Here is a 12,485-nt window from a genome sequence, read left to right as displayed (position 1 = left end):
AGATACTAGTTTGGAAGGAACTTGACTATGGCTCCATGACAGAGGCCGAGAAACAGATGCTTGTTTCTGAAGTGAATCTGCTCCGTGAACTGAAACATCCGAACATTGTCCGCTACTATGATCGATTTATTGACAGAACCAACACAACCCTGTACATTGTGATGGAATATTGTGAAGGAGGGGACCTGGCTAGTATAATTACCAAGGGAACTAAGGAAAGGTAAAGGCAATCTTATTTAATTAATTAAATTAATTAATTACTATTTCTTTATTTATTGAGACAAGTACTTTCTATGTAGTTTAGGCTGGCCTTAAACTCATTATGGAGCCCAGGTTGGTCTTAAACATACAGCGATCCTCCTGCCTCAGCTCCTGAGTGCTGGAATTACAGATGTGCAGGCAGTCTTTTAAATGTAAGATGAAAATAGCTGTTCTGTTGCTCCTGATAAGTATCTTGTGTCAGGATCAGGGATGCATTTTTTTTTTTTTAATGTATTTGGTTGTTTCAGGGTGTCACTTCACAGCTCAGACTCGTGGTGATCCTCCTGTTTTTTCAGCCTCATTAGCACTGGATTTACAGGCATATGCTACTAAGCCAGGACTCTGGCTGGCTCAGCCCACCCTGAGGATGGGGCTGTTGTGGCAAGTGGTGCCAGGGATCAAACCACTGTGGTCCCTGAGTTTGCCTAAGCTTGCCTAGGCAGGCACCTCCTCTGAGCTATCTGGATGGCCCCCAGGGATGAATTCTTAGTGATATGCAAGCTTGTGCTTGCATTTGTGTGATGGGCCAGTAGAATTTAGAAAATCACTGGTAAATCAATTACTCATATTTTGTATCACAATAATTTCTCTACTTGAACACTTCTAGAAGCTGGATAATTCACCTCATCCCATATTTGCAGTGATTTTACTCGTGTTTTATGCTATGCAACTGCTCTGGTTTCAGACAATACTTAGATGAAGAGTTTGTTCTTCGAGTGATGACGCAGTTGACCCTGGCCCTGAAGGAATGTCACAGGCGAAGTGATGGAGGACATACTGTGCTGCATCGAGATTTGAAACCCGCCAATGTTTTCTTGGATGGCAAGCAAAATGTCAAGCTCGGAGACTTTGGGCTAGCGAGAATATTAAACCATGACACAAGTTTTGCAAAAACATTTGTTGGCACACCTTACTACATGTCTCCTGTAAGTGTTTCAGGATTTAGGTGCTTTACAGCATCTTAATGCTAAACATCCCAATGCAAGGAAATGAAATTTTTCTTGGTCTATTGGTTAGTAAGCCCAGTAGTCAAGAATTAAAGAGTACTGATTCATTTTAAGTGTATTTTTCCAAGTGGACCACTGATCATTAAATTTCTCCACAACTCAGTTGCAGCTCTTTTTGAATGACTTCCCTGTAATAAACTCTGGAGTTACAGAGGCAGAAGGGGTTCTGTCTGCGCTGTGATCACAGCAGTATTTCCCAAGTCGATCCCAGATGCACCAGTGTCACACTCACCTGGAGCGTTTGTAAAACCACCTAACAGTGTACCTGGAGCCTTGCTTGGGAAAGTGTCATTTCAACTATTTGATTTTTTTTTTTATATGTAATAGCATGTTTTTATTAATAATCTTCAGAAACACCTGTACTTATCAGAATAACCACTTGATTCTTTTGTTTTAAACATTTATTTTTAATAGCAGCGACAGGTTTTTTTTTGTTTGTTTTTTTTAAAAATGTTTCCTTTATTCTTTTTTTTATGGTCAGCTCAGCGCACCCTGTGGGTGAGGCTGGCATGGCATGTGGTGCTGGGATTGAACCTAGGTCCCTGCATGCTTGCCTAAGCTTGCCTAAGCAGGTGCTTTAGACCACTGAGCTATCTCACCAGCCCCCACTTGATTCTTGTATTAAGTAAATTTGATAAATTATTGTTTTTCTATTTCCTGTTATAAAAATTAATGAAAAATGTGCAATTTTTGGTCATCTTGTATTTAAACAGTTAGACTGGTAAGTGGTTAAAATGCAGTCTTGGGCGGGCCAAATAGCTCAGTGGATTAAAACACCTGCTTAGACAGACCAGGGACTGGGGTTTGATCCCTGTTGTGCTGTGTCAGCCCCACCCCCAGGGCGCGCTGAGACAGATTGAGACTGGGTGTGGTGCTCACCTGTAATCCCAGCCCTTGGGGGGGCTGAAAATAGGATCACTACAAGTTCGATCTGTGTAGTGCGACCCTATGGACCCTGTATTAAATACATTAAAAAAAAAAAAAATGCAGCCTTGCTGGGTGTGGTGTGCAGCCCTGGAATCCCAGCACTCTGGTAGGTGTGGGCAGTAGGATTACTAATTTGAGCCCTGCCTGGGCCATTTAGCAACTCAGTGGATTTGTTTATCAACTTTTTGCTATGTAGTCCAGGCTGGCCTTGAACTTGAGATTCTCCTGCCTCTGCCTCCCAAGTGCTTGGATTATAGTTATATCCCGTCACACCCACCTGACATCAAATCCAGTGAATTTTAGGCTTGCCTTTGTTTTTCTGTTTTTTTGTCCCTACATGTAATGTTTTTTCTCTAGACTCATGTGCTCAGGAGGCTCCTGCACTTGACAACACGTTTTTACAGTGTTAGCTCTAGTGCTTGTTCTTTGCTTTGTGTCACCTTTTCCTGAATTGCACCGGCTCTACTTCTCCAGCGACATTTGTTTGCGAAAGTTCTCTGTGACCCTACTGGGCATGTCTGGATGGTAGTCCCTTCTTTTTGGTTATTTCCTTGGAGTGTCGATTGTCACAGAGTGAACTGTTGAGGTGGAAGGTCTGAGGGTCTCACTGTCACTAGGTCTTGTGTGGTGGCTTTAAAAAGAAGCGTGAATAAGGAACAGCATCAGTGTGACAATGTGACATCTGACAAGATGCGGATGGAGAGACATTGCTTTGGTTTCTGTTTCCGTGGTAGCCTTTTTTCGTCCACCTTTGTTTTGGGATGGCCTTGCTAAGCTCTCAGGAGGGCCCAGCCCTGGGGGCCTCCCGCCTTGGCTGCACTCCCTGGGTGCTGGGTGACAGACCTGTGCCGCTGGCCCAGGTTACAAACATTTTAGTTCACAAACATTTAGTGAACTCATTGTAGTTCACAAACATTTCTAGGACTTTGCACAGACAGATTTGACCACTGTATAAAACTTTACGACTTTATAATTTGTTTTTGACTTAAGATTAGACATGGCCAGAACAATGTCATTTTCTACTGTATCAAATTCCAAATAGTCTTTTAACTTAAAGGGAAACATGGCTCCCGTTTATATGTATATGTGGTTCTTGGAAAATTTGAAATGTGTGCATTTCTTTGTTCTTTGCCCCCTCCTGCTCCTGTAATTAGAGGAGTTCCATTTTCCTGAGGCGTTATTGTGGAGGAGTGACGTGAGACGCACCTGTTGGGCTCTACACTGCTAAGCAGCCTGCCCCGGCTGTGGCACTTGGCTGGCCCTCTGGAGGATAGGTGTGTGGTGCTGAGTTACTGCAGGTGTGCACAAAGGCACCCAGTTCCAGTAGGTAATGAGTGTATCGGCTCCTGCCACGGCTTAGGCAGTAGACAGAAAAAACATATGTGTGTAATTCAACTAGCTGCTTCTGTTTGTATCCACTTATATATGGACTGCTACATGTTTTGGTTATTCTGGAGTTTTGTCTGCTTAAAATAGTTTTTATGAGCTAGATGTGGTAACACAGGGCTGTAATCCCAGCGCTCGGGCGGCAGAGGCAGAAAGATTACTGCTAGTTCAAGTCTAGCTCAAACTATGTAGTGAGACTCTATCAAAAAAACAAGTTTTAGTTGGGTTTGGTGGTATATACTTGTAGTCTTAGCTGTTCAGGAGGCTGAGGCGAGGAGATTGCTTAGGCCTAGGAGTTTGAGGTCAGTTTGGGCAACGCAGCTCAATAAAATATCTAATAACATAAAATGTATTTTCTAGATTATGAATGGCCTCATATTTACATTTAAATTGTCAGTGTCTGGTCTACATTCATCATTTTCATTTGTGAATGAAAATAAGGGGATGAGTTTATATATGATAAGTATGTTAAGAAAAAAAAAAAAACCTGCCTTTTTCCTGTTGCATTTACGTGTCTGTGTATGTTTTGCGGCGCTAGGCATTGACCCCAGGGCTAGGCACGAGCTCTACCACTGAGTCACAGCCTTACCTTCCCATTACAAATCTGAGAGAAATGTGTACACTGCGGTTTCTTGTTATTGGAATATAAGCAGAATTAGCCTTTTGTGTTGGAAATTTTTGTTATAGATATAAAATATTTAGATTGGTTATAAAATTTTACCCTCTTGAGTAAACATTACTGAACTTTGAGATTCTCTTTTTATCTTAGCTATAATTTTTTAAAAAGCTTTACGAGTTTTCAAATAATCTCAGCTCCTACTTTCTCACGTTTCCCCTGTTCAGGAACAAATGAACCGCATGTCCTATAATGAGAAGTCAGATATCTGGTCCCTGGGCTGCCTGCTGTATGAACTGTGCGCGCTAATGTAAGTACGTATGATTGTGGCCGACGGCTTGGGCTGGTGCTTTTCAGTGTGCCGCTGACCAGACCGAAGCAGGCCACTTATTTCTGGTGAAAAGAAAAATGGAGCTAGTGGTGCACTCCTGTGACCCCAGCGCTTGGGAGGCCGAGGCAGGAGTATCATCACAAGGGTGAGGCCAGCTTGGGATCTGTAGTTCAAATCTAGTCTGAGATAAGTAGTGAAACCCTGTCACTACATAGAAAAAAATCAGTAAAAAGCGAAAAGATTTTATTCAAAACAAGTTCTGAGGAGAAGGAAGTACCTCATTTTCCTCAAATTGCATGTCGCCTATCCAGGTGTGCAAGGGTCCTTTATATAAGAGACAAAGGGCTGGGCAATGCAGTGGGACCAATGCACACTAGGCTTCTTTCCTTGGCTTGAACCGAGACTCTGAGGAGCAGTGTCTTGTGTTCTGTCTTCAAAGTCTCAAAGAATTCTAAAACTTTTCAAGTGAGGCAGATGGACAGGCTGGAAAAATAAAATATTTACAAGTTGAAGTCACAGCCCATGAGGCCAGGCCTGACCTGTGGAGGGGTCGTTGGATTTGCCCTGTTACAGTGATGCTGAGGTCAGGGAAGAGTTCAGAGTTCACCTGGGGCTAGGGAAGCCACCGGAAGGACAGGGGTCTGAGAACAGGGAGGAGCCCCAAGTTTTTCCCTTTTCTTTTCACCTCCTTCCCCTCTACTCTGTAGCAAGGTGGCTTCCCCAGGGTTGGGAGGAAGCCGTGTCTGAAGATTCTGCTCGTTGAGAGCCCCTGGCCCCTCAGCATTCCAGGGGCTCAGCTGTGAGCTCTACTTAGCCCAAGACGGCAGCAGGGCTGGGAAACTGAAACATAGCTACAGAAGAACATTCTAGAAGGGGAAAGAAACATAGATTGAAATTGGTGCTGCAGGCTCAATTCCTATTGTATGTTTTCATTTCTACATATTAAACTTTCTTTCTCTTATCTCAGGCCTCCATTTACAGCTTTTAACCAAAAAGAACTGGCTGGGAAGATCCGGGAAGGCAAATTCCGGCGGATTCCTTACCGCTTCTCTGATGAGCTGAATGACCTTATTACGAGGATGTTAAATTTAAAGGTAAAGGCACGAGGTCCTCTGCTGTCTGCTTCTACCTCTCTGTTACGTTTTGGAGAACATACACTATTGTCTCCTGTAGAGTAGCAGGGACTGAAGAATCATGAACACTGTTTCCTTAGCTGAAGTCTGTTAATGGAACATCTTTGCTGCCCCCCTTTCTGTCCCTTGTTTATGTCCCTGCCACTCCTGCTGTCCTCACAGATGGCTGTGGCCAGGCACCCAGACCTCCTTCCCCTGTGTCCTTGTCTGCCTCAGGTGGCAGGTGGCAGGTGGCAGGTGGTGAGGGTGGTGCTGAGAAGAGATGTCATTACCCCGCCTTCAGCTCCCCCTGAGGACCAGAGAGGGGAGTAGAGAGACAATCAGAGGCACACCTTTGTAATCCCAGCACTCTGGGATGCTGAAGCAGGAGGATCACAAGTCTGAACCCAGCCTGGGCAGCTAAAAGAGACCCTGTCTCAAAATACAATTAAGAAAGGGCTGGGGTGAGGGCTGGTGGACTTATGCTGGATGTGTGCGACCTCCCAGTGGAGGACTTGCCTTCTGCTGTGAAAGAGCTTGCCCTTTCCTAGGACTCTGTCTTAGGACAGACGTTTTCCTTTTTTTTGGTACTGGGTATCAAACTCTGGACCTTGCGCTTGCCTGGCAGGCCCTTTAAGCTGAGCTACCTCCCGGCCCGGGATGAACGTTTTGTTTCGTGTCACTTCCCAGGACTATCAGCGGCCTTCCGTGGAGGACATTCTTGAGAACCCTTTGATAGCAGACTTGGTCTCGGAGGAGCAGAGAGGGCAGCCAGAGCGGCGAGGGCGCAGGGCGGCGAGTGCGGAAGAGCCCGAGAAGCCGGGAGACCCCGGCCCCCTGCTGAGCGAGCTGCGGCTGAAGGAGCTGCAGCTACAGGAGCGAGAGCGGGCGCTCCGGGCCCGGGAGGACAGGCTGGAGCGTGAGAGGGCGAGCGGGCTGTGTGGGTGGGGTCAGTGGCTCTAGGTCCTCCTTCCAGCCTTCTTTATTTTTTTTTTTTTGAGACAGGATCTCCCAAACTATGTAGCCCAGGCTGGCCTCGAACTCACGGTGATTCTCCTGCCTCGGCCTCCTGAGTGCTGGGCTGACAGGTGTGCACCACTGTGCCTGGCCTAGAGCCTTCGTATGAACACTTGCCATACTAAAACCCTGTAGACAAGTTCCCAGCGGCTTCACAGTGGACTTCTTCCTTGGGCGTGAAGTGCGTGGGCCCTGGAGCAGCGGCCGTTACTGTAGTATATACTTGTTCCGCTCCCGTTTTGACTATAACTTGTTTCCAGTATACGGGAAGCTGTTAAAATGTGCTTTCTTCCAGCATAAAAACCAGGGCTTCACCTCCTGAGAGGCTGCAGCCCAGTGCCAGGGATAAAGTGGGGTCCCAGGAGGTAAGCAGGCAGCACTGTGGGGAGCCGATGGAGGTGTTCCGGGCTCACATGTAACACTGGTGTGGGGCTGAACACTGGCGTGGTGTTGGCGTGGCACCACCTGATACCCACACACCAGAGGGCCCGTGCACCTTCCCCCGCCCTCACGGCCCTCTGACTCCGCATCTGTGACCTTGGGCCCAATGTGGGCTTTCACAATTTTCTAGAAAGCAAAAAACATAGGAAGTAAAGTTTGTCTATTTAAATGTGTCTGTAAAGCACCCAGTGTGCTTTTTTTTTTTTTTGCAGACCTGGGCCAGGTTTATTGGCACTGCCTCTAGAAGGTGTTGGGCCTCTTGGTGGTCAAGCGGGGCTTGTACTGCCGCACTGGGACAGTGGGAACTTGACCTTGGAGTCGTGGAACTGCTTGACAGCGAGCTGGGGCACTTGCTGGCTGCGATCTCCTCCTCCTTCACGATCTAGATGGAGTGGGTATGAGCTCAGTGCCAGATGTCCATGTCCTGGTAGCACAGGGTGACAGTGCCTGCTGTGGTCAGGTCCCAGTACTTCCTGTACATGTTGTCGGTGCCACTGCGGGAGTCCTAGTGCAGCCAGATGATGCAGCTCTTCACTCTCAGTGGAGACTTCTCAAACCCGTGCCCACAGTAAACGATCTCCCCTGAAGATTTCTTCATCTTCTTCAGCTGGGACGTGAAGTACCAGAAATGGGACTTGGCGATGACATGGTTGGGTGTGAAAATCCTCACGCAGTAGAGAGGCAGTGTGCAGCCCTTTGGGGTGGGCAGGCAGCGCCCCACCTCCTTGTATTCCCGGAGTGTGCCTGAGGCCTTCATGGTGCTCCCTTCTCGCTTGCCACCACCCACAAAAAGGCCAGTGTGCTTGTTGATATTTTAGCTCCTGATAATGAAACTTTGCAGCTGGGTGTGGTGCTGCAGGCCCATAACCCCAGCAGTCGAGGCCTTGGTAGGGTGATTGCCACAAGTTCAAGGCCAGCCAGGAGTACAAAGCGAGACCCTGTCTCAAAAAACCATAAACTGATAAATAAATAGATAAATAAATAAATAAGCAGGCCCCAGCAGTGCAGTCAGGCTGAGCAGGTGTCCAGGAGGAGCCCTTCAGTGTCTCTGACCTGTAGTCAGCAGAGGGCCAAGTGACAGCCCTCACTTCCTGTTCTTTGTTTTCTTCAGAGAAGGAGCGAGAGCTGTGCGTGCGGGAGAGGCTGGCGGAAGACAAGCTGGCCCGTGCTGAGGGGCTGCTCAAGAGCTGCGGGCTGCTGAGGGAGCAGAGGCTGCTGGCCCTGGCCAGCTCTCCAGGTACAGCGGGGTCAGTGCGTGTGGCAGGTCTGTGAGAAAGCGACAGCAGTGTGGCACTTTTTTTGAGAAAGGGTCTCAGTTTGTGGTACAGGCTGGCCTTGAATTCCCAGCAGTCCTCCCGCCTCAGCCTCCTAAGTGCGGATGACAGACGTGTACCCAACTTCTGTATTTTTATAATACTCGTTTCACCCATTAGATCCCACAGTACTATCCATAAGGAAAAAGGGACTTAAAATTCTGATCAGGATGATGAATTAAGCTGAGAGGGACTCTTCTCCATGTAAGACTAGCGCATCCAGCCCAGAGACTCTTGGAAGAGCCTTGGGCCTGTGCTTTACCCCCGGGGCCCGATTTCTCTGTGTGGGCGGCACAGGCGGCACAGGGATCCTGCTGTGAGCTGTGGTCAGTGATGAAAGTGAGCCACAGGAACCCAGCCTCCTGGGCTCTGATCCCGTGAGAGGACTGAGCACTTCCGAGCCACAGGACAGGAGCAGATGGCACGACGATCTCAGTGTGGAGATGTTCCCTTCTGCTTAGGACGCCAAACCCTGGTCCTGTGGTGAAACCCTCTTCCTCTGTCTGGGATGGGACGCTGAGGACTCCTGCTGGTGGCAGTACTAGTTCACAAATGTGCCCAGGGGTTTGTGGGTGAAGAGGGGCATGTGCTGGAGAAGATGGCAGTGGGCTGCTCCGAGCAGAAAGCAGCTGGGCATAGAGAGAAGCTGGCGGCCTGGAGCACGGTCGGGGTTCTCCATGGGGACCACTCCGTGCTGCTTCTCACTGCTGCCAGGGCTCGGCTCACCATCTCCTTTATTTTTTTCCACTTACGTATTTGGTACAGGATCTCACTATGCAGCTCAGACTTGTAGTAATCCTCTTGTTTTCAGCCTCTGCAGCACTGAGATTACAGGCATGCCCCCTCCCCACCTCCACTGGCTCAGTGCACCCCAGGGGTGGGGCTGGCGTAGCATGTGGGAACAGGGATCCATCCTTGGTCCCTGCTTTTGCCTAAGCAGGTGCTTGGTGCTGTGCTATCTCAGCAGCCCTCACCATTTCCTTTAAAGAAGCACAGAGGAGAAAGGAAAAGGCTCCTGTATGGAGACCTGCCAGGCTCTTCCCTTGGGACGGGGGCAGGGACAGTTCATGTTTCTCACAGGATTCACCCTCCATATGGCATTGCACTGGCTCTACTTAAAGTAGGTTTCTGGGGTTATGAGCAAGTGACCAAAAGTAGGCGCTCACAGGAAAGAGCCTCCACCTCTGCCCTTCTGGAAGTAAAGTGTCCGACATTGCTGAGATAATAGAAATAGGGTGCAGTGGTGCATGCCTATAATCCTAGCATTCTGGGAGGCTGAGGCAGGAGAATTGCCAAATTTGAGTCTAGCCTGGACACCCTGTGCACTTAGCAAGGCCTTGTCTAAAAATAAAAGCTAGAAAATGCACTGTAGCTATAGCACAGTTCAAAGGCCCTGGGTTCTGTCCCTAATACTACAGCAAAAAAGAATAGCAGCAAGTAGCACTGATTTGCAGAAGTCTTACGTGTGGACTTAACCTTAAGAACAAAGTTAACTGCTAAGAGAATAAAACATGTTTCCGGATGCGTGGCCCACTTCAGAGTTACGTTTTCAGTGGTACCGACAACAAGGCTGATTGATTTCTGCCAGCCCCACCCCTACCCCACTCTAGGCACCCAGATTCCACACAGGAGCCAAAAGAATGATTACGAAGTATGATAGGAGGGACAAGAAAAAAAGAAGGAAAAAAATGGAAACAAAGGTTTTGTACATAAGGAGCAGACGAGGGACTGAAGGGAGGTGAGGGGAATGGAAAAAAAAAAAAGTTATATCATGTACAGGTACAAATTCCCTGTGATGAATATGATCATTATACCTAAAACATGTCAACAAAAAGAAAAAAGGATATAAGCATTGAACTGTCTATGTAACTCAAAACCCGTTTTCTTTTTCTTCCCAAAGAACTTTTTGATCTGCCATCCTCAACAATTAAGAAGAAGGTTCACTTCAGCAGGGAGAGCAAAGAGAACACGGCGAGGAGCGAGAACTTGGAGAGCCAGCCTACTGCCAAGTCCAAGTGCAAGGACCTGAAGAAGAGGCTTCATGCTGCGCAGCTGCGAGCACAGGCTCTGTCGGACCTGGAGAAGAACTACCAGCTCAAGAGCAGGCAGATATTGGGCATGCGCTAGCCTGGGAGTCGCGGGGCCGCCTGGGAGCCGCAGGGGCTTCTGGGAGCCGCAGGGGCTTCTGGGAGCCGCAGGGGCTTCTGGGAGCCGCAGGGGCTTCTGGGAGCAGCGGAGGCTGACTGGGAGCCGCAGGGGTGCCCGGGATCCGTGGGGGCCGCCTGGGCGCCACAGGCCATGCTGCATTCAGTGTTGCCGCCCTTTGCAGTTGGTACTCACTGCTGTAGCTTTCCATCCCTGGTTCCTGCGCAGCACCTTTCTGTGTGGTGAGCTTGATATTTCAGTTTCAGAAAACTGCTTTCGCTGTTTTCAGTAACCGTTGTACCAGATGTATAAATTTTTTATTTTGCCTCCTTTTAAGAACACTTTATGGAAGGAGTGATGTTTCCTGGATCATTTGGGCTCTTGATCCTGTGTGTGGTTGCTAGTAGGAATAGGAGAACTGACATTCTAGATGTTGGGGAAAAATAATGTTAGGGAAAAATATTCTTGCAGGAGCAGCTCTTGGAAAGTTTTACATGGCCGAGTCATGTGTTTGCAGCTGTCCTGTCTAGCTTTAAAGTCGGAGTCTCGGGTTTGAAATGTTCTTTAATTTCTTTAGGAAACTAGGTTGGGTATAAATTGATCACTAACCCCATCTTGTCTAGCCTGTAAATACTCCAGTGCAGTGCAAATCTGTGAGTGTGGTGGGAATTGGTCACTGTGTCGTCTGTATTTTTGTATCCCTTGTTACTCTTGAGCAGCGTCTAAGCTGGCTGTCATTTCCCTCCCTGTCTCCCACTAAATAAAGGTTTTCCTATATTCCTCCTATCTGCGTTGTTCTGATATTCTGTACTGGGACCTCCACCCTCCAGAATAATCCATGGAAGCCAGTGGCCCTGAACTGGTGGACTTCCTTTCCCAGGGCAGATTTGGCAATGGCTAGAGACATTTTTGACAGTCATTGTTTTGTTGGAGTTAGGGTCTTGCTACATAGTTCAGGTTGGCCTGCTCCTTTTTTTTTTTTTTTTTTTTCCTTCTGTCTTTTGAAGAGTCTTCAATCTGTAGTCCAGATTGAACTCACTATGGCCCAGGCTGGCCTCAAACTCAGGGTAGTTTTGCCTCAATCTCCCAAGTGCTGGGATTTTTCTTTTTTTTTTTTTTGAGACAGAGTCTCCTGTAGTTCTTTAGGTTGGCCTTGAACCTACAGTAATCCTCCTGCTTCAGCCGCCAGAGCTCCAAAATGCTGGGATTATAGGTGTGTGTCACCATACCCAACTCAGTGCTAATCCTTTCAGTGTAATGAAATAAGACGAGTTACTTCAGGTGTGTAATAAAAGAGATGAACTTGGTCCTGCACGTATACAGATTTGTCAGAGTTGATAATGTAGTTACCACTGAGGACAAAGAATGGTGCTAGCCAAACACAGTCAGAAACTGATGACTGGGCCATCAAGGAATATTCCAGTCTGCATCTGATGTTCCTTAAAGCCTCATGTGAGCATAGGTGGGGCTTGTGAGGTGGTGGATCGTGGGGCAGGGTGCTCATCTGAGCCGGCTGATGAGTGTAGAGCAGGATGGGATGCTGGGAGGTGGGGCCTGGTTGGAGGAGGTCTCTGGGCAGGGCCTGGAAGGGCCTGGCTCCCTCCTCTTCCTTCGATCTCTCTGCTGCCTGCTGCCACCCCATGAGCTATTTCTCCTCTGCCAAGCCACCCTGCCTTGGAGCCAGCCAACTACAGACAAATCTATAAACTGTGAGCCCAAGTAAACCTCTCCTCTGTCAACTTGTGGGTGTTGGGTTTTGTGTATCAGTGATGAGAAAGTACAGAGTAGGGGATATCCAGAGGTGAATCCTAACAGAACTGCTTTGGCATAAATGTTGAGTGTAACTCCTGGCCAGGTATATAATTGGCAAAGCCCAGTCCACAATGAAAATGTGGGCTTCACGAGTACCATTAAAAGTACACCTGAAGC

The 12,485-nt window shown here is 47.9% G+C and overlaps 1 protein-coding gene and 1 pseudogene across 1 annotated transcript in view; one reads left to right on the top strand and one right to left on the bottom strand.

The window, feature by feature from the left end:
- Positions 1-10,565, top strand: part of Nek2 (NIMA related kinase 2) — a 12,025-nt gene extending 1,460 nt beyond the window's left edge. The window contains exons 2-8 of the mRNA XM_004626843.3: positions 3-220; positions 947-1,187; positions 4,425-4,507; positions 5,496-5,622; positions 6,331-6,559; positions 8,210-8,335; positions 10,312-10,565. Of these exons, the coding sequence (XP_004626900.1) occupies positions 3-220; positions 947-1,187; positions 4,425-4,507; positions 5,496-5,622; positions 6,331-6,559; positions 8,210-8,335; positions 10,312-10,538 (1,251 nt within the window). The 3' untranslated portion in view covers positions 10,539-10,565. The remainder of the gene's footprint in view (positions 1-2; positions 221-946; positions 1,188-4,424; positions 4,508-5,495; positions 5,623-6,330; positions 6,560-8,209; positions 8,336-10,311) is intronic.
- Positions 7,339-7,886, bottom strand: LOC105741627 (annotated as a pseudogene).
- Positions 10,566-12,485: the final 1,920 nt, after the last annotated feature.

This window comes from Octodon degus, unplaced genomic scaffold (assembly GCF_000260255.1).
Source record: "Octodon degus isolate 3935 unplaced genomic scaffold, OctDeg1.0 scaffold00017, whole genome shotgun sequence".
Lineage (NCBI taxonomy): Eukaryota > Metazoa > Chordata > Mammalia > Rodentia > Octodontidae > Octodon > Octodon degus.
The sequence above is the reverse complement of the archived record's forward strand: the minus strand, read 5'-3'. Positions and strand labels throughout refer to the sequence as shown.